We start from the raw sequence: 20304 nt of genomic DNA, 5'->3' as shown, positions 1-20304 counted from the left end.
ATGGAAAGGGTTCCAGGTGTTCGTATTTGGGGACCAGAAGCCTGCTGTGGTGACCTGATGTCCTGGTGAGGCTTGGCCTCTGCGGCTTCACCACCATCATGGGCGGTGTCTTTGGCTGTGACTTCAAACCTGGTCGAACCATGTGACCCTGGAGAGTGCTGGGAACCAGGGCAAGCTCAAAGCCCCCTGAACTCAGCGCCCCCAGCACCAAGGGAAGTGTCCAGAACCCGCTGTGCCCAAGGCTGGTCCCAGGGCTTCCAGGAACTCAGGCAGCACCCGCGCGGTGTGAGGAGGCGAGCCCCTGTGTACACACTTCCTAAATCGTTTATTAATAAAAATAAGACACGTTCACAGAAAAAAAGCTGAAGCACAGCAGGGAACACGACGGAGGAAACGCGGCCTGTGCCCGCCGGCTGCTCCCTCCAGAGGCGCCCGCGGGTGTGCGCTCAGAGGCCCCTCCAGGCTTTTGAGTGCATGTTTACACAGTTACGACCAAGTGACACAGATGTCTTTATTTATTATTATTTTTTGAGATGGAGTCTCGCTCTGTCGCCCAGCCTGGACTGCAGCGGCGTAATCTCGGCTCCCTGCAACCTCTGACTCCGGGATTCAAGTGATTCCCCTTCCTCAGCCTCCCGAGGAGCTGCTATTACGGCGCCCGGCACCACATCCAGCTAATTTTTATATTTTCAGTTGAAATGGGTTTCACCATGTTGTCCAGGCTGGTCTCGAACTCCTGTCCTCAAGTGATCCGCCCACCCAGGGGACCCTGGGGACGGGGCCCATGCGCACCTCCTCCTGTGCCCTCTCCCGGAGTGGGCGACCCCATCTCCCAGGGAACTTGAAACCCGGGCCATTTGCGCCTGGGAGGGCGGGTTCAGTGCTCCCAATGCTCCCGGGAGGGCAGAGCAAGCTGCCTTGCCTGGGCAGGAAGGCGAAATCTAGTTGGAAAACGTGGATTAATTTAGATTAATTGAGTTCTGCCAGGGACGGCAGAGGCTGAAACTGACCGGGCCTCTTCCCAGGCTCCCGAGTGCCTGCCCTGTCAGTGCGCCCTGCGCTCCCTAACCCCCCGACTGCCTCTACTGGCCCCCACAGCCCCGCCGGCCCTCACTCCTCCCCTGCAGCCCCGGTCTTCCTGTTGGGCTCCTTTGACTCCAGGGCCTGAAGTGTTTCCAGAACGAACCCTCATGGGAAGACTGTGCCCCCTCTAGGGTGGCCGTGTGGGCAGCCTCGGGGTGTGGGACAGGGACCTGCTACCCCAGGCAGGGGGTGCCAGACCCAGCTGTGGTGGGAGAGCTGCAGGCGGCCAGGCCTCAGGAACTCATGCCCAGACCAGGACCCCGGGCAGTGGCTCCCCGCCCCAGCCTTACAATGGACACTCTCCAGCTCAGCTCAGGAGATGTGGTGGGGCTGAGTTTGGTCTGCAAAACAAGACCCAGCCCTGCCCCGGAGACACCGACTCACCTGAAGCCTCAGGCCCCAGACTTGCTTCCAACTGCCAGGCCAGACAAGCCTTGGTTCCCAAGGGCAGGGCCCCTCGGCTGGGAGCGGAGGCTGGGGAGCACCGGTCCAATCACAGATGGTGTTTCTGTTAAGCTGACGAAGACGGAATGTCTGGGGAGGGGCTGCTCAGCCAGGGGGCTTCACACGGCAGCTGCGTCCCCCAGAAGTCACAGGCCACTCCCCATGTAGGGATTTCCTCAGACAGGGTGGCCATCCTGGATAAACCCTCTCACGTGAGATGGCATTGTGAAGGCTCTGGAGATGAGGCCTCGCTGGCCCGGACACCCCGGGGATGGTGGGGGACCCCTGCCCTGGGTTCCCCATCCAGAGAGATGGTTTTCTCCTCACAGACTCGTCCCTGTCTGTGCGCCCCCAGATGAGGCCTGGGGTGGGCTTCCGCTGCCGAGAGAAGCAGCCCCCCCATGCCTGAGGGCTTCCTCCCCACTTTTGGGTCTTCTGAGTGACCTGCACTGCATCCTGGTGGCAGCCCCTGCTCTCCCGCAGCTCCCAGGCAGAGGGCAGCTTCACCAGCGCCGCACGGTGACCCAGGACAGGTCTCAGCCTCCAGTGTCACCTGTGACCCGGTGTGGCCACGGTTGCCGCCAGGGCCCCTGTGAGCCCTGCTCCGGCCTGAGCTCTGCCTGCCGCTGGGCCAGTCAAGACCAGGACAAATGGACAAAGTGACGCTCAGAGCTCAGAGCACCAGGAAAGGTGGGGCTCAGACAGTCCCGAGCCGCCCCACGCTTGGCCCCAGTCACACAGACGTGGCTGTGGAGGCCACTAGACACCCAGGGCCTGGGCTTCTGTGAAGACCTGGCCAAGTGGGGGCCCTGAGAGCCTGTGGAGACGCCCATCGTCAGGAGGCGCCGGCCATGGCACCACAGGATCCCTCACCCGCCTGGGGACCCTCACCCACCAGGAAGCCCCCACGGAGTGCCGTGGCCCAGCCTGGAGGGGCGCCAGGAAGCAGCCCCTCCGGAAGCCCCCACTTGGCTGACGCTGGTCCGATCTCATCCTCGGATCGCAGCCAAGGCGCCGGAGCAGGCTCCCGACACAAATCTCTGAGGGCTCAGCACTCAATTAGCGCGTGCGCCACGTGGCCAGACGCCGAGAGGCCCCGGGAGAGAGCTCATTACGCCGGCTGCACATCTGGTGCCCCGGAGCCCTGGGGAATCAGCTCCGGGCGTGATTTACAGCCACGTCTCCTTGTCCTTTCCCGAAGGAGACTAGATTCTTGGGACCCCAGAGGAAAGTGTTCTGAGGCGACGTGTGGCCGACCCACCGAAGGCATGGCCCCTCCACCTCTGCAGCCACAGTGGCCCACCTGCTCCCGGGGAGTCTCCTCCAGTGACTGAGGGCCACTCAGTCACCACCACCCCCCGCCTGGCTCCTGTGTCCACAGGGCACACAGGTGGGAGGGTGGCTTCTGGCATGGGCTCTGATGTCCTCAAGGGATGGTATTGCCCGGGGGCCACCCCAGCCAGAAGCTGGGGGGGGATTGTGTGCCGGGCGCTGCAGGGACAAAGAGCCCTTTCTGGCTCAGCTTGTTGGGGGACTAGAGGACCCAGGTGGCCAAAGGTCCCCAGCTGAGGGCCAGGTGCCTCCAGATGGAGGGCTGCGCGCAGCTGCTCCACAGAGCCGCCCTTGAGCGCCAGAGGCCCCCCTGGAGGGCTGCTCACCTCTGTGGGCTCCCCCGAGCTCCTCCAGGCGTGGGCATCTGGTGTCCTTGTTTCGGGAGCTATGAAGGACCCAGGAGGGGAGGCAGCACTGGTCCCTCAGGGGCTGTGAGCCGCCCACTGGAGACGGGGAGGTCCCGGGCAGTGCACCCCGAGAGGCGGCACAGATGTGAGGTCCTCAGCACCCGGCAGGGAGCCAAGAGGGCCCTGGAGGTGTCTGTCCACCAGCAGGACTGCTGACCCGGGGAGTCCTGAGGACGGGCCTGGAAGGAGAGGAGGAAAATGAGCGATGGACAGGGAGGAAGCAGCTGCAGCCCAGAGGCCGAGGCAAGCAGGTGGGCGTCGAGCCGAAGTGCACGGCCAGAAACTCGAGCAGTGCCGACAGACAGGGCAGCTCAGCTCGAGACCAAGGAGCTTGGGACGTGCCACCCCCTTTCAGAACCTCACCTGAGAAGTGAATGAGGATGATGGATTCCATCTGCAGACGGTGGGGGCACTGGCACAGGGCACCTCCCAGCAGCCAGGGGTCCCAGGGACGCAACCCCAAACCGCGAACACCAGGGAGGAGAGACGCAGCCTGCCCAGTGTAGACGCTGCACACCCACACGGTTCCTGGAGTCCAGCGTGCGAGTGAAGACGTCCACAGTAGGGCTGAGGAAAGGCGTCCCCGGAATCCCTCGGCACCAGAGCCCAGATCCCTCACAGGGCCACTGCGGCCTCCCGTGCTGCCTTGGCCGCTGGTCAGAGCTGGCCGTGCTTCAGCAGAAAAAGACACCTCCACCGAGGCGTTCCAGCCCCCTGCAGCATAAAGAGTGTCCTCCCAACTAGCACAGGGCCCAGATGGCATCTGGGTGTTGAGGGACCCTGTGGTGAGGGCACACCTGCTGTCCCTGGGGCCTCCAGACCCGCTGCCCATCCTCCCCCAAGCTCCACTGCTCAGAGCCTGGCCCATCTGCACCCAGCACCCCCGGGTGCCTAGGTGCCCTCCTGAGAGGGCGGGACCTTGTCTCTTGGTGGCACTGTGGGGCCCTCACAGCCCTCTGTCTGGTTCCTGGCAGGGCAGGGCCGCCTCCTAGCACCATCGGCTGCTTCTGGTCACTCCCACCCAGGGGCACGAGGGGAATCTCTGAATGCCCCTTCCCTGGGGAGCAGGAATACTTGGAACCTCTTTGGCCTGGCCAGAGCAGTTTCTACTATGCCCACCAGAACCCAAGGCTAAGCTATCGGGGAGACCAGAAGGCCCAGTGTCCAGCCCCTGCCCCACCTTGGGCTCTGCTCCCCTGCCGCCCCAGACAGCCTGGGATGGAGACTCTGTGGGTGGGAGAAGAGGCTGCAGGGGCCAGGTGAAGAGCGTGTGTGAGTGGGCAGGCGGCCCGCAGCGTCTCCATCACGAGAAGAAAGGGACGCCCGGGATGACAGAACTCGGTTCAAGGGAAGAACTGGGCCTACGCTTTCGGTGGGTGCTGCTCCGAGGCTGCTGCATTTATTAAAATAAGTGGCTTTGAAAGAACAGGAGCTGGAGGAAAACCTGGGGCTCAGGATTCAGGGAGGGGCACTGCAAGGTGGGAGGGGCCCGGCCGGCTCAGGCCCAGTGAAGCTTCTGCAAAGCCGGGGCGGGTGGGGCCCACCCCAAAGGGGGCGCTTGGAGTTGCGGCAAGCTCTCCCTCCCCTGCTCTCCAGGTTCACCAGCCCTGCCTGCCAGTGAAGCTGCTCCCTGCCAGGGAGGGTGGGCAGCCTTGCCCACTCCCCTCCCCCTGCCCTCTTTCTTAGCACCCCGAGGGTCTCCCCAACCCACTGGTGTTCCAGATTCCACAGCCTGGCCCACATCTTTCAGGGAGAGTGTTGGGCGCTCGGGCAGCCACTGTGGCCCCGTCCCAGCCTCCAGCAAGCACCCACCCTGTCCTGGGCCTCTCAGCACGGGAGAAGCAGCGTCCTCTCCCCAGAGCCTGCTCCTGCAGTTTACATTGACCAGCTAGTGTTGGCGAGTGGGCAAGAGGCCACCACAGCCCGGAGGACGGGGCACCTGGACGTCCCACCTGGAGCTGGGCCCCCCAGAAGCCGCTGGGCTCTACACGGACACTCTCCAGCTCAACAGATGGGTGGGGCTGTCTGAGTTTGGTCTAAACAGCAAGACCTCGGGCTCTGCTGGGAGGTGCCCTGTGGCTCGGGGGGGTCTGGAGGTACCTCCACAGTGCCTGCTCCTCCCAGTGAGAAGTGGGGTGCGCAGTCCTCCCTCTCCCACCCACGCCCAGGCTCTAAAAATCCCTCTGAGGCCTGCAGCTGTCTTCACTCCCGTCCTGGAGGTGCCCAGAGCGCAGGGTCCCTGCATCCAGCCAGGTGCTGAGACAGCGGGGAAGGAGGCGACATCAGATGTGCCCACCAATGCCTCCGGCGGGGGGCTGGGGCGAGACGGGCAGCTGTGCTGGGCGGGAGTGTGGGGGCTGCACCAGACCAGGTGGCCAAGGAGGCGTTCCTCAAGCTGAGACCCAGTCGAGGAGGTGAGCCATGTAAAGTGGGGGGCAGAGTGGCCGAGTGGGTGAGCCTGGGGGCCTCGAGGGGAGGGCCTGGCAGGCATGGGATGGAATTAGGTGGCCGCAGGTGGAGGTGGGGCCTCAAGGTCTGTGAGATAAAGCAGGTGAGCACATCAGGCAGCGCTGGAGGTGTGTGTGAAAAGGGGCCAGGCTGGGCCACGGTGAGGACGGAAGTCTCCTCTGCCCGCCCCTGGACCAGTTCCCACTCCAGCCCTCCGAGTTCACGGCCTTTCAGACCTGGCTGGGTCCATGGTGGGCCCAGTGGGGTCCCGGGGCTGCCTGGCTGGGATCTGCGCCTGCCTCCCAGCTCTTTGCTGCTGCTCCGGCCGGGCTGCCCCAGAGAGCACTGGAGATGCGAGGGAGGCAGGTCCCCTGCCATTGTGCTGGGGGGTGGGGGTGGGGTTTTCTCCAGCCCCCGCTTGGGCTTCTGGGGGGCCCTGGTAACCCCACCTCTCCGCTTCCATGGGTGGCCACCACGGAGAGCTCCCTTGCGTCATCTTGGGTTTCTCTGCTCTGGGAACAAGGCCCCAGGGAGACCCCGTCTGTGTCTGGAATGCCTGGTGCAACTGCTTGTCAAGCTTGGAGAGGCCGGAAACTCGCTCACTTAAGGGAAAAGGACAAGCAGGGCCTTTGCAGGGGACAAGCAGGGCCTTTGCACGGGACAAGCAGGGCCTTTGCACGGGACTACCAGGAGACCCCCGCCCCGCGGGTGCAGTCGGGGCAGCAGCTTAGCAGTTCCCCGAGGGCTGCGCGGGACAAGTCATTTCAGTGATAAATCAGGGCTTTGTGAACTCCCGAGGCATGGGCGTCTGAAGGCGAATCCTGGCTCCCTCGGTGCGGAGTCCCTGTGGCCTGCCGGCCCCCAGCCCCCAAGGGACACGGGACCGGGACACCTGGGCCTAGGCCGGCTCTCCTTCCCGGCTGCGGCGCGTTTGCTGCTCGTGACCCGCCCGCTCCGGGGCCCGGGCCCGCTGCGTTCACGTTGCTCCCCCGGGACAGCCCGGGCGCAGGAGGAGCCCCACAAATACATGCTGAATGAATAAAACAAACGAGGAACGGTCTCTGCCAACCTGCGCGCTCGGTTTTCCAGCGCTGAGCGTTGGCGCCGGAGGCCGGCGCCTTCCTCCGCTGGACGTTTCCTCCCAGGCCAGGAGGTGGCGTTCGCGAACCTCTCCAGGCGGCGGAGGCTCTCGGACCTCCCTGGGAGGAGGGGGCGGCGCCTGGGGACGCGGGAGCAAAGGTGCCGCGGGGCTGGAGAGGGGGCGGGCCCGGAGTTGGCGCCGGAGTGTAGCCGCTGGGCCGCGCCCGCAGCTCCGGGGGAGGAGGCAGGAGCGCGCGAGGGGCGCAGGCGGGAAACCAGGTGGGACGCGGCACCTGCGGAGCGCGCCGAGAAGCCTATGACTTAGAAGAACCCGGAAAAGGGACCGCCCTTACCCGGCTCCGCTGCCGCCCCCAACTCGCCAGGCCCCCCATTCCGCGCCCCGGCCCGCCCCATTCCGAGCTCCTGGCCCCTGGAGAGCCGCGCACTCCGCAGCCAGTGAGACGCCAGCGCCACCCGCGACCCCCGCGCTCCCGCGTTAGCTCAGGGAGGACCTGGCGGCGCAGACAGACCCAGGGTCGCCCGGCCGCGGCGCAGCGCCTCCGGGTCTCCGTTTCCTAAGGCCTAAAACGGTGCTAACGACGCCTCTAGTCCCGCCCCGCCCCGCCCCGGGTGTGAGGAGCCGCAGAGCCCGTCCGGAGCGCGGCATTCCTCCGGCCGTCCCGCCCGCGTGCGCCTCCCCTGGCCTCGGTTCAGGCCACCCGCGCCCCTCCCGGCCCGCCCAGGGTCTGTCCGGCTGCGCAGAGCTGGGGTTCCAGGGCGAGAGTCGGCCCCGCCCCCAGCCCGCACCCCCCGCGTCGCCTCTCAGAGTCGAGCTTTGGCCGCGGCGCCGTCGCCTTGGGGTTCTCGTAGGAGCCCCGAACCCGACCCTGGAGGGCGCTTCCTCGCATTTCCTCGGAGGGGCGGGTCGGGCCGGGCGGACGCGCGCTGGGGGTCCCCGGCCAGGCTCCAAAGGGTCCGATCTCCGGCGGGGCAGCCGCGCCCAGTCGAATCGAGTGCGGACCCGCCGGGGAAGCGAAATCCCCGTGAGCGCGGGGCTGCACCTCCGTTGAGGGGAATCCTACGCCGCGCCGCCGGGCCCCGAGCGCGCATAGCAGAGGCAGGTGCCGTCGCACAACTGCCCCGGAGATTGGCCGCAGGTGGCTTAACAAGCCGCCTCCCGGGAGCGACCTGCAGCGCCGAGCCCCATGGAACCCTACAGGGGAGCGGCGGGCGCGGGCGTGAGGTCCCGGCCCCGAGCCTGAGCGTCGCCTTCCGCGGCACCGACACCCTGGCGGCCGCGGCGAAACGAAAAAGTCGTTGCTAACGGACCCCCCAGGCCCGGAGGCGGCTATCCCGGTGCACACATTCGGGGCGTGGCTCCTCACGGGCGGCGGGTCACAGCCGTCCCGTGTCCCTCAGTTAATATGAGACGCCCCCTCCCCCCACGAGAGGTGGAAGCGTTGGCTCGGCGGCCGCCTGCGCCGGGGCGGGAGTGGAGTTCACGCTCGTCCACTGGATGAGTGAGCGGCTCCTGGTTCCGGGGAGGGCACGGGCCCCGCGCGCGCCTCTAAGGCCACTGCGCTCCCAGCCCGCACCCACGTGAAGCCCTGGACAGGGCTCCGCGCTGACGCTGCCCTGGTCACTGTTCTCCCCGCCAGGGATTCGAGAGAGACCGCCCGTGGGCGAATTCGTGGGCCCGGGTTACATCCCGGGTAACCCCCAGCGGGAGGCCCCCAAATCCCGGCAGGAGGCAGAAGACGGGCAGCGCCGGGCAGCGGGTGGGAGTCAGGGCCGCGTGTGTGGCCCCGGGACTCGCCTCCCCGCCCCGCTCCTGCCGGCGTCGCCCCGCTGCCAACGTCAGCCGCTCGATGGGGAAACCAGAAGATCCGCGCGGGCCTCGCCGGGCCGTGAGGTCCGTGGACTCCAAGGCCCGCGTCCTCTGCCCTCTGTGGCCCCGACCCGCCAGCAGCGCGTTCCCTGCCAGCGTCCGCGGCCGCCCACACCAACCCCAGCCCTGGGCGGCAGAGAGTCCACGAGCGGGACGCGGGCCGTGGCTCTTCCCGAGTGGGGCGCTCCGAGCGCGCGGGCGGAGCCTCAGATCTGCATTCTTTCCGTTTATAAAATATGTTCTCGTATTTTTCCCTGATTTCGCATTAAAACCTTTGCCTAACTAAACTCCCATCCAAGCGGGATTTATTTCGTCCCCAGGGAGATAAATCAGGGGGCAAATTTACAGCCCGCGAGGCACCTGCCGCGCTAATGGGCCCTTCATGGAGTGCGCGGCCTGCGGGGGCGCTGGCCAATGGCCGGACCGCGGGGGCCGCAGCCAATCAGCGCGCGCGCCGCGCCCCGGGGGCCCCGGTTATCAGCGCGTCCGTCCCGCGCGGCGCCGCTCCGACCGGCCCGGGAGCCGCTGCCGCCGCCGCCGCCCGCCCCCCCACACCGGAGCCGCCCGCCCGTCCCCCGCGCCCCGCGCCCCGCGCTGCAGCCGCCGCCCGCCGGGCCGCGCGCAAACTTCCCGGGCCGGCGGGCAGGGGCGGCGGCGGCGGGGCCCGGATGGGAGCCCGGGCCGGCGGCGGCGGCGCCCATGGACCCTAGCCGCCCGGGCGCGTTCGTGCTGAGCAGTGCCCCGCTGGCTGCGCTGCACAACATGGCCGAGATGAAGACGTCGCTGTTCCCCTACGCGCTGCAGGGCCCGGCCGGCTTCAAGGCGCCAGCGCTGGGCGGTCTGGGCGCGCAGCTCCCGCTTGGGACCCCGCACGGCATCAGCGACATCCTGGGCCGGCCGGTGACCGCGGCGGGCGGGGGCCTCCTGGGCGGCCTGCCCCGACTCAACGGGCTCGCCTCGTCCGCCGGCGTCTACTTCGGGCCCGCGGCCGCCGTGGCGCGCGGCTACCCCAAGCCCCTGGCCGAGCTGCCCGGGCGCCCGCCCATCTTCTGGCGGGGTTGCTGAGGGGCGGGCCGGGGGCCTGCGGGGGAGGTGGGCGGGGTTACTGAGGGGCGGGGCCGGGGGGGCCTCCGGGGGGTTGGGTGGGCGGGGTTACTGAGGGGCGGGACCGGGGCCTGTGTGGGAGGTGGGCGGGGTTACTGAGGGGGCGGTTACCTGCGGGGGAGGTGGGCGGGGTTACGGAAGGGCGGGGCCGGGCCTGCGGGGCAGGTGGGCACGGAGCACCAAGAGGCGGGGCCGGGTCCTGCAGGGCGGGGGTGAGAGGTGGGGGGAGTTGGGGGATGCGGGCGTGAGAGTGGAGGGGCGCACTGTGGGGAGGAGTCGGGGCTTGCAGGGGGGTGGGTGGGCGGGGCACGCCAAGGGTCGTGCTGGGGCCTGCTAGGAGGTGGGCGCGGCACACAGAGGGACGGGGCTGGGCCAGCATCCATCGGTTTCCGCGGTAACCGACTCAACAGTACGGTTCGCTGGTGTCCTGGCCGCCCTGTGCGCCCCAGTGGACCCTCGTGTTGCCCGGCGATACCTACTCAAGCGGCGGCTTGGGAAGGGGGTGAGTGCCCGGGGACGCGCTTGCCCTCCGAGGGGCGCCCCTGCGGAGAGAATACCTGCGGGGGATGGTTGGTCCCCTCCGAGGCCTGTTCCGTCACACGTCACACACTGGCGTCCTGCCTCCGTAGGCGGAGGGGTGGTTTGGAGCCCCTTCGTGCCTCAGTTTCCTCATGGGGTGACACGACCGTGACTCCCAGGATCCCGGCTCCTGGAGGCAGGTGACAGCCAGGACCCCAGCAGCCTCAAGCAGAGGGATCCTGGCGCCCCACTTCCCATGTGCCCACAGTCGCCCGCTTCCTGGGTGCGCAGGACGCTCTGGGGAGGCTGGGCCCGTGCCTCAGTCACTGAGAGGGAGGGCAGACCCCAGGCTCAGGAGCACAGGGGCGAGTCCCAAGAAGGGCCTGAGCGGGTATGGGGTGGGTGCAGAGTGAAGGCCAGAGCCAAGTGTATCTGTGTGCCTGAGTGAGCACACGGGGGGAGGGGGAGGAAGATCCTTCCGGGCAGTGCAGACAGCAGGTGCTCAGTTGAGGCCCAGCGCAGGCTTGTGTGCGACTGGGTAAGAGATAGAGAGATGAGTGGTGAGGGGTCCAACCGTGTGGGGGCTTCGGGAAACTTCCAGGACTTTGGTTTTCACTGTTGCTGACACCAGAGCTGTAGCAGCTGCTGGTGTCACTATATGAAGGCCTACCCTGCCCCCTGTGTTGAGAACCCACTATTGGCATGCAAGGGAGTGGCAGACAGAGATTCCTTAAGGGGGTGAATGCAGCCACCCAGTGACAGATGCCAGAGGCTGGGACCAGGGTGGGGGCAGCGGAGAGGGTGGCAGGGGCTAGATTCTGGAGGAATCTGAAGGTGGGGCCAACGGGACTAGGGGCTAGGTGGGTGTGAGAGAGAGGGAGGGAGAGTGCCTGGCAGCTGGAAGGATGGCAGGGCATCCCGAGCTTCATTTCCTGCCCAGATGCTCCCTTCTGTGGCCTCCTTTTTTCCAGGGCCTCGCCAGCTCTCACCCTCCCCTCTGCCTCCCCTACTCTGGAAGATGTCAGACGAGTCTAGGGTGGCCTGCAGTTGTGGAGCCCACACTCCCATCCCCTCTGGGGACCCAGAATGGGAAGGAGGAGCCTCATGTGTGCAGGGGCAGTCTGGGTGGGCAGGGGATGGTGGGGCAAGGGGCTGGCCCTGTGTCATGGCACTCCTTCCCAGGCCTACGGCATTGTGTGGAAGGCAGTGGACCGGAGAACAGGTGAGGTCGTGGCCATCAAGAAAATCTTTGATGCTTTTCGGGATAAGACAGATGCCCAGGTGAGTGTGTGGGGAGAAGTGTGGGGCGGGATGGGGCTGGGAGCGGCAGCCCCTTGCCCTGGTGCCTGGAATCAGGTGGGAGCTGGGAGCCGGTCACAGCAGATGTCACGGCTTGTCTCGGAACACTGCCCCCTCTTCCGCGCCTGGTCTGGTGGGCCTTGGGTGATGGACATCAGCTCCTTTGGGTCCTCTCAGGACACGGGCTTCCTTCTTGCTCCACCCACCCACACACCTGTTTCTGTCTCTTCAGAGAACATTCCGGGAAATCACACTCCTCCAGGTGAGTAGCCTGGGCCCTCCCCCAGTCCCCTTCCCCAGGAACAGACCTCTCCAGACGGAAGAGCCGGGCTTCTCGGCCCCCAGAGGCAGTCCCTGGCCTTCCAGCGGCCACCGACTCTCTCCCCAGGAGTTTGGGGAGCATCCCAACATCATCAGCCTCCTTGACGTGATCCGGGCAGAGAACGACAGGGACATTTACCTGGTGTTTGAGTGTATGGGTGAGTGAGGCCTCGGCCAGCGCCCCGGCCCCGCCTCTGGCCTGTCCTCGCCCGCCCCACGGTGGCTTGCTCCCTCACCGTGTACCCTGGACTCAGGGACAGACAGCTGACCAGTGTCAGCCTCCAGAGCCAGCAGCGACCCCTTCATCCCACCTGCCCCGGGCTCCTGCTCCCGCCAGTCTGCAGCTGCGTTCTTTTTCTTCTCACTTTATGAAAGAAAGGCAATAGGAAATAAAATGTTTTTTGCTTTAGAATAAAAAATAAAAATAAAAAAATTAATAATAAAAAAATAAAAATAATAATAATAGGCACAGCTGCAGACCCCACCGCCGTGCCCACAGGCTGTGCGCAGGATGGAGGAGTGGGGCAGGCAGGCCGCGGGCTGGTTCAAAGTGAGACAGACCTGCCAGGTGCCCCTCTCCCACTCCCCCAGGGTGCCACCCCCACCCCCTCCCCCTCCACCCCCCAGACTGGAGTGTGCACCCTCTCCCCAGACACCGACCTGAACGCAGTCATCCGGAAGGACGGGCTGCTGCAGGACGTCCACGTGCGCTCCATCTTCTCCCAGCTCCTACGGGCCACCCGGTTCCTCCACTCGGGGCACATCGTGCACCGGGACCGGAAGGTGCGGCACCCACAGTGCCTCGAGTCCAGCTCCCAGGCCCACCCGGCCCCACCCGGCCCCAGGGCCTCAGTCTGCCTCCTCTCTGCAGCCGTCCAACGTGCTCCTGTGTGCTGACTGCACGGTCAAGCTGTGTGACTTCGGCCTGGCCCGCTCCCTTAGGGACCTCCCTGAGGGGCCTGAGGGCGAGGCATTGACAGAGTATGTGGCCACACGCTGGTACCGGGCTCCGGAGGTGCTGCTGTCTTCACACCGGTAGCAGTGAGACACCCCCAACCCGCCCTCTACCTCCTTGCAGGGGCCCCCAGGGCTGCCCTCCTGCCCAGCCAGAGCTCCCAGGCCACGAGTGTCCTCTCACTCACCCTCCCAGCAACTCCATCCCCACCTCTGCCTCTAGGTCCCTCCATGCCTACACCCCTTCCTGCCCCAGGTACACCCTTGGGGTGGACACGTGGAGTCTGGGCTGTATCCTGGCGGAGATGCTGCGGGGGAAGCCCCTGTTCCCGGGCACGTCCACCCTCCACCAGCTGGAGCTGATCCTGGAGACCATCCCACCGCCCTCCGAGGAGCTTGAGCCAGGCAGCTGGGGCTGGGCACCGGGATGCTTCGGGTCAGATGGCACAGCTGTGGGGAGACGGCAGCTGACAGGCCAGGACTGCTGGGAGGAGGGACGGGGACGGCGACAGGGAGGATCCAGAGGATAGGACAGGAGCCCCAGGAAGACCAACTGGTGATGGAGGCCCAGGAGGAGCTGCTGGGGGCGGATGTGGGCAGGCAGCGCCTGGCATAGGCACCATGAGAACCCAGCAGTGGCCATGATGGGGCCGGCAGGCTGGACAAGGTCCCCGAGGGATTGGGGTAGCAGGGGCCGGGACCGTCACTGTGCTGGGAGCTGGGGTGTGCACACAAAGCTGGCAGGAGAGATTCGGGCGCGGAGGGAAGAGGTGGAGGAAGGCAGTGGCAGGAGTGGGGCCATGGGGGTCACTCTTGAGGGTGGGGGCAAGCGGGAGCCGTACCACCGGGCGCATCTGCTCGTCTGGGTGGAGCCTCCTGGTCCGTGGAGGTGGGTGCCAGTGTCCACCTGTGTGAGCACTTCCCAGGGCCAGGTACAGGTGTGTGGAGTGGGGGTCATGTGGGGTGCTTCTGAGCACAGGCTGGGGCACGCCCTGGTGATGGGGTGTTTGAGCCCTGCCAGACAGTGGAAACGCTGTCAAGAGGCTGTGCTCCCCGGGGTTGGAAGAGATGGCTGGCCCCAGATGCTTGAGCTGCGCCAGCCTGCCAGGCCTGCCTGGGTCACACCACCTTCTGCTGCCCCAGACCTCCTGGCTCTCGGCTCAGGCTGCCGTGCCTCTGTGCTGCACCACCTGGGGTCCCGGTGAGTGGGGGCACTTCGGTGAGGGTGAGGATGGCTTGTCTTGAGGGAGCAGGGCCACCTTCCTGCAGGGTTACTGGGGCCAGTTTGTACCAGTTCAAATTCTGCCTGTTTTCCAGCTGGTGATTCCAAACCCAGCAACTGTTGGCCGCTCTGAGAGCAGGAGCCACTGGTGGTCCTAGAGGGTGGCCCTGAGGAGCTGTGTCAGGGCGTGGAGAGGAGGGCGCCAAGGGGCCCAGACCGCCTGCGGGTCAGGCGGGGGCATGCACCTAGAAGGACAGCAGCGTGGGCCCCTGTATGGAAGCCCAGCCCCAGCCGTGAACATGGATCTGAGGAGGGCTCTTGGGTGGGTCCCTGGAGACAGCACACGGCAGCCCACAGGCCACGGCAGACGCTGGACGCCCTCCTGCCGCCAGACACCTCCCCAGAGGCCTTGGACCTCCTCAGGCGACTCCTGGTGTTCGCCCCGGACAAGCGGTTAAGCGCAACCCAGGCACTGCAGCACCCCTACGTGCAGAGGTGGGAGTGGGAGACAGTCCCCCGTGCGCGGGTGCGGGCCGGAGATAGCCGGCCCGCGAGGGAGAGCCCCCAAGCCTGGGCCCTGCGATGACAGCCTGAGGGGCTGGCTTGACCGAAGCCCGGGCCCCACCTCTCTGGCTCCCTGCAGATTCCACTGCCCCAGCGACGAGTGGGCACGAAGGGCGGATACGCGGCTCCGGGTGCACGAAGGGGTCCAGCTGTCTGCGCCTGAGTACCGCGGCCGTGTCGATCAGGTGCTCCGGCTTGTGACCCCCGTCATCCCTGGTCTACCCGCACCCTGGAGGCCACCTCCTATGTCAGAAACCCCCAAACGCCCCGTGGGCAGGCTGCGACCTCTGAGCACACTCCTGTCCCGCAGATGATCCTGGAGCGCGGAGGCAGCTGCACCTCAAGCGAGAAGGGCCTGGAGGGCGTCACCCCAGGGGCAGAGCCCAGGGCCTCCCCATCCCAGGCACACCTGTGCAAGCCCAGAGCCAACCCTCAGCTGTCTTCAGGGACACCTGTGCGGGGCCACGACGCCCCAGAGCACGGTGTGTGACCTTTGCTGCCGCCCGCGAGGAGCATGGCCCAGGCTTCCTCCAGTGGCTGCCGACTCTGCGCAGCACCCGGCTTCTGACCCTGGGGTTGACCTTCTGAGCCTACAGAGTCCCCCCGTGTAGCCGAGAACATTCCCAGGCAGAACTCCGCTCCCCTGCTCCAAGCTGCACCCCTAGGGAGGGAGGAGAGGCCCCCTGGGGCAAAGGCAGAGCCCCCCTTGACACTCTCCCTGGTAAGTTATGGTGGGGTGGGCACAGGAGGGACCCTCTCTCTTTGCCTCTCAGTGACCCTGTAATGTGCCCCTTCCCAGGTGAAGCCAAGCGAGAGGGGAGCAGCGTCCTCCCTGACCTCACAGTCTGCGGCTCAGGTGGCCAACCAGGCCCTGATCCGGGGTGACCGGAACCGGGGTGACCGGAACCGGGGCGATGGGGTGAGCGTGGCCGGTGCACAACAGGTGAGCCCAGCCCCAGTCTGCCTCCTCCCCCATCCTCCTCTTCCCCTTCTTTTCGCTCCCTTCCCCATCCTTCCCACTGCCCCTCCGTTGTCCAGTTCGCATCCCTCGAGGTCCTCAAGGCCTCCCCCGCTGCGCCCCCTCTGACACCTCCCCTTATGTGACTCAACTATATGCAGGTCCATTCCCGGCCCGGCTGGAGGATGTTCCACACCTCTGCCTCGCAGGGGGCTGAGGGGGCTGCCAGGGCTTTGCTTGGAGGCTACTCTCAAGCCTACGGGACTGTCTGCCACTCGGCACTGGGCCACCTGCCCCTGCTAGAGGGGCACCGCGTGTGAGCCACCCTACTCCCTTCATCTGGCCCCGTTCCTGCCCCAGCACCTTTCCTGGACCCTCCCCGGTCTCCTGCACCCCTTAGCCCTCCCTGCTTTGCCTGGGCACGTTGAAGTTCCAGGGAGCTTGCCTGGGTCTCCTTGAGGGAGATGAGGGCCCTGCCCCAGCCCCAGTGACTTCCTCCAATAAACTCATGTCCGCCCCCAACCTAAGCAGCCATCGTTCCTCCGCTCCCCGCTGAGGCCATACCACCTACTAGCTGGGGGCCCCGACCCCTTTCCTGGAGCCTCCCCTCCTCTGAGGCCCCACCACCCCTGTCCTCAGACCTCCACCCCAGAGGTCCTGCCCACTCCGCATCCTGCACTGGGCTTTTCCTCTGGGTTTGCCTGGGGCAGCTTCCTGTCCTTTGTCCATCACCTCCCTACCTGCTGTGGCTTTGGGGTCCAGGCTGCCCCCCAGGGTCGACCTGTGGGGTGGGGAGCTAGGGTCACCCCATGGCCATCTTTGTGACTCTGAGCCAGAGGAGAGAAGGGGTCAGCTCCACACCTCCTCCACTGTCAGGGACTGCAGCCTGCGCCCCCACCCCGCCCCTGTACAGCCACTGCACCTCATCTGTCTCCAGGTCTCTGTAGGTGAGGGTGGGTGGGGGGTCAGGGTTACCTCCTCTGCTCACACACAGGCAAAAACCCTGGTGTGAGTTCAGGCCAGGGCTGTGCAGGGCTGCAGAGATCAAAGGGCCCTGTGGGCAGAGAGCTGTGTCCTAGGGTGCCAGGCGTCCCCAGCTGGACCTGCCCCTGAGCTGGGCTGGAACACAGGCAGCTGGGAGGCTCACAGGGAGGAGCTCAGTCTGAAGGGCACAGCCTGTGCTGTGGCTGTGGCTGGGCTGCCGGGAGCAGGGGCTCTGCTGGCTCGTGGAAGCAACTGTCACCATGGGGAAGGGCGAGGAAGGACAAGGTGTGAGCAGGGGAGCTGAGCAGAGGGTGGGAGCTGGCGCTGCCCTGGTGCTGGGCCAGGCACCTACAGGGGACTCAAAAAGGGAGGCTGGGCTTGGGAGAAGGTTGGAGGGGTAGATGAGGGAGCGGGAGGGCCCGAGGAGGTGGTGAGCTCGTCAGAGACCCTGCCATGGGCTTGTTTCCTGAGGGGTCTGCCCACTGGTCTGCTTGTTGAACTCCAGAAGCCCAAGGCACAGCCCCAAGGTGCTGAACGAGCAGGACACAGAGGCCAGGGGGCTGGGGGCTGGAGGCTTGGCCTCGGGCTAGGCAGAGTGCGGTGGGGTTGCTGAGTGGGGAAGCACAGGTGGGTACCCAGGAGCGTGCCTGCACAGGCGGCATCGGGACAGGGACAGGAGAGCACGTACAGCGTGAAGTCGGAGGGGCTGCGGTGGACCTTGGAGTGAAGCTGGGGGGCCTTTAGTGCCCCCGACAGGGATGGGTGCTGAGTCCACAGGGGAAACCCAAGAGGCCACATGGTTAGAGGCTGCAGGATAGAACTGGGCGATTATACACACGGGGAACATGCTAGAATATTTGGTGGGTTGTGTTTTATTAACACCAAAATGTGCCCCATCCTGGTTTAGAAGATGTGGAGGGTGCAGGCAGGAGGCTCTGAAGGCCCCAGCAGGGCGGCCAGCCTCTGGCCTCTCCATGGGCTCCACTTTGAGAGCCTGTCTGTTCAGCCGCACCCCAGGCAGCACCAAGCCAAACGTGCCCACAAGAGACGCTCAGGTGCACCCGCTCCAGGCACCTTTCCCACCTGGCCAGAAGACCCTGCTGTCGTCCCTACTTGGGCAGTGGCTTTGGTCACCAGCTGGCTGGAGCTGTCCAGCACTGACAGCGGGGCCACTTCCCTTCCTCTCCCAGCTGCTGGAGTCAGAACTGCTGCCTCTGGCGGCCTTGTTTCTTAAGTCAGTTCCCTGTTAGGAGTTATTACACTAAAAAAAATTTTTTTTGAAAAGAAATAGCAGATCCAGGTGGTGTAGATGCAATTAAAAAAATAGAATACAGAAACACTAATTTCACAAAGCTAGCATCTAACAGCGTGGGACTTTCCACGCATGTGGTGCCAAAATACATCATTCTGAGTCAGTTACAATTCCTCACCGGGGGTGAAAAAAGATACAAGATAAGCCGGGAAGCCTGGACAGAGTCTTGGTGCTGGTGACAGAGGAAAGGCCCTGAGAACAGGCGTGGGGGGGGGGGGGCGGTGTCTGCTGGACACCGGGAGGGCAGAGACCACTCCCACCTGCAGGGGTGCCCAGGACCTGTCTCTACAGCTGGGATCAGCCTTGGCTGCACCTTGTCCCCTGCCCTCACCTGGCCCCACACCTGTCAAGGACCAGCACCCCACCATCCAGCCCTTCTGGTGTCCGGGCTGGGCCTGTGCAGGGGACGCTCATGAGGCTGGGGCCACAGGTTGTCCATCCGGACTGTTTTATTGCGCTGCAAAGCCCAGTGCCCCCTCCCCACTCTCACCCGGTGCTGGCCAGAGCCTTGCTGGAGGAGACGGCAGACCTGCCAAGGCAGCCCCTGGGGCTTCCCTGTGCCCCTTCCCAGCGGTCTGCCGTGTCCAGCTTCCTCGCCACTCCAAGGGGCATCCTTCCCGTCCGGCTCCACCCCTCCCTTGCACACTGCCTGCAGCCAGCCCAGTCTTCCCCACAGCAAGAGCACAGACCTCTGAGAAAGATGCTGGGAGGCAGTGAGCGGGAGAATCCAGGTAGGACAGGAAATGCAGCCCTGAGGATGGAGGAGACCCTGAGAGAGAGGGAGGGAGGGAGGGAGGGAGGGACGGAGGGGAGCCCTGAGAGCAGGAGGCCCTGAGGAGGAAAGGGGCCCCAGAGAATGGGGAGTTGAGGCACAGAGGTGGGGCCCTTGAAAGAGGACAGGGGACTCAGCGGGGCACGGAGGCTCACACCTGTAATCCCCCCATGTTGGGAGGCTGAGGCGGGCGGATCACTTGAGGTCAGGAGTTGGAGACCAGCCTGGCAAACATGGTGAAACCCTGTCTCTACTAAAAATAGAAAAATTAGCAGGGCATGGTAGCAGGCACCTGTAATCCCAACTACTTGGGAAGCTGAGGCACGCGAGTCACTTGAACCTGGGAGGCAGAAGTTGCAGTGAGCCAAGATGGCGCCACTGCACTCCAGTTTGGGTTTCAAAAATAAAAAATAAAAATGGCGTGGGGTACTGAAGCACAGAGATGGCGGAGCCAGACGCTCCGCCATGCAAGGCTGGCGGTGCAGAGATGAAGACGCTGAGCAGAGAAGGGGCTGAGGGAAGAAAGGCACTGGTGGCGAGGGGCTGGAGCCCCAGTACTGGGGAGGCCAGGGGCACAGATGGCGGCTGCCGGGTGAGCCCCAATAGGAGCCGAGCTGTGGCGCACTCAGCCACGCCCCAAGCAGCTGTGGCCTGGCAGCACCGCTCAAGCACAGGAGGAGTGCTCTCCTTGCTCCGTGGGGGCCCTGGGTGGCCGCGGCAGCAATTCGGTCACCCTGGCCCGGGCTGCTGGGCCAGGAGACTCATTTCTTGCCTTTGAACGTGCCCAGAATCTTGGGCACAAACTTGCCCACCTTGCTGTCCCCGGTGCCCTCCTCCACCGGGCCCTCCCCAGCCCCGGAGCTGCTGGCCTCCTCTTTCTTGCAGAAGACCTCGAAGCGGCTGTACACGCGCTTCTCCTTGCGCATGCTCTCCATGCGGCGCAGCAACCGATCGCGCTCCTCCGCGCTGGCCGGCAGCGTGCGGCTCAGCCGGCCTTGGGTCCCCAGGCTGTCCGAGCGGAAGATGGCCGAACACTTGTCCTTGTCGGACATATCTGGGGCCAGGCCGCTAGCAGGCGGTGGACGGCCGAGCTCGGGGCTGCTGTGGTGGAGTTCCAGCAAATTTGATCAAACTCACTGCTTACGTTTACAGGACTAAAGGAAAATGTAAGGTACTTAAATTTTATACTTCCAGAGAAGCCAAAATATCCATCAGACAATAAACAGGTCATTTAGCTATTATTTCCATAATGACAAATAATTTATTAAGGAATCATATTATTAACACTTCCAGGAATGTTGAGTTTTATCTCATAGAATTTAACATTAAGACATGCAGATAACAGGATACAAAATAGATTTTTCCACTATCACAAATACTCCACCATACGGAAAAGAGGAACTAATTTTCTTTTCATAAATCACTAATTTGTCTACCACAATTTCTTGTGGAAATGAATTTATTTCTCTGTAGCTACAAAGAAAAATCTCACCCAGTAATATTCCTGAAACTAAGCCCTGAGATTCTGCTTGAAATCATCCACAAAAAATATCGACCTCAGGTACTTATTACACATTTTTAGGAGAAGAACAAATAAAACTTTTTTTTTTTTT

General features: G+C 64.7%; 3 protein-coding genes across 5 annotated transcripts in view; 1 reads left to right on the top strand and 2 right to left on the bottom strand.

Moving 5' to 3' along the window:
- Positions 1 to 20304, bottom strand: part of LOC135270206 (cyclin-Y-like protein 2) — a 281562-nt gene that overhangs the window by 219457 nt on the left and 41801 nt on the right. The gene's annotated exons all lie outside the window — the stretch shown is intronic.
- On the top strand, positions 10023 to 16145 carry LOC135270075 (mitogen-activated protein kinase 15-like). Its single transcript, XM_064364815.1, has 14 exons — positions 10023 to 10028; positions 10124 to 10288; positions 11488 to 11586; positions 11837 to 11866; positions 11993 to 12083; positions 12578 to 12708; positions 12797 to 12960; positions 13136 to 13284; positions 14023 to 14080; positions 14459 to 14596; positions 14745 to 14850; positions 14976 to 15386; positions 15465 to 15608; positions 15785 to 16145. Exons 1-12 carry the CDS (start codon positions 10023 to 10025, stop codon positions 15153 to 15155), a joined length of 1317 nt encoding a protein of 438 aa, XP_064220885.1. The 3' UTR covers positions 15156 to 15386; positions 15465 to 15608; positions 15785 to 16145.
- Positions 19335 to 19818, bottom strand: LOC135270074 (protein FAM83H-like; the record flags this gene model as incomplete). Its single annotated transcript, XM_064364813.1, has 1 exon — positions 19335 to 19818. A coding segment is annotated over one exon (366 nt), but the record flags the coding sequence as incomplete, so codon positions are not given.

This window comes from Aotus nancymaae, unplaced genomic scaffold, assembly GCF_030222135.1.
Source record: "Aotus nancymaae isolate 86718 unplaced genomic scaffold, 86718_ANA_hifiasm-v0.15.2.pri h1tg000006l, whole genome shotgun sequence".
Lineage (NCBI taxonomy): Eukaryota > Metazoa > Chordata > Mammalia > Primates > Aotidae > Aotus > Aotus nancymaae.
This window is presented reverse-complemented; position numbering and strand designations above follow the sequence as displayed.

Excerpts from the sequence above, each read along its gene's own strand:
- LOC135270075 (XM_064364815.1), top strand. Across the intron at positions 11,587-11,836 it reads GGGATAAGACAGATGCCCAG|AGAACATTCCGGGAAATCAC; the intron begins GTGAGTGTGTGG and ends CTGTCTCTTCAG. Across the intron at positions 12,709-12,796 it reads TCGTGCACCGGGACCGGAAG|CCGTCCAACGTGCTCCTGTG; the intron begins GTGCGGCACCCA and ends TCCTCTCTGCAG.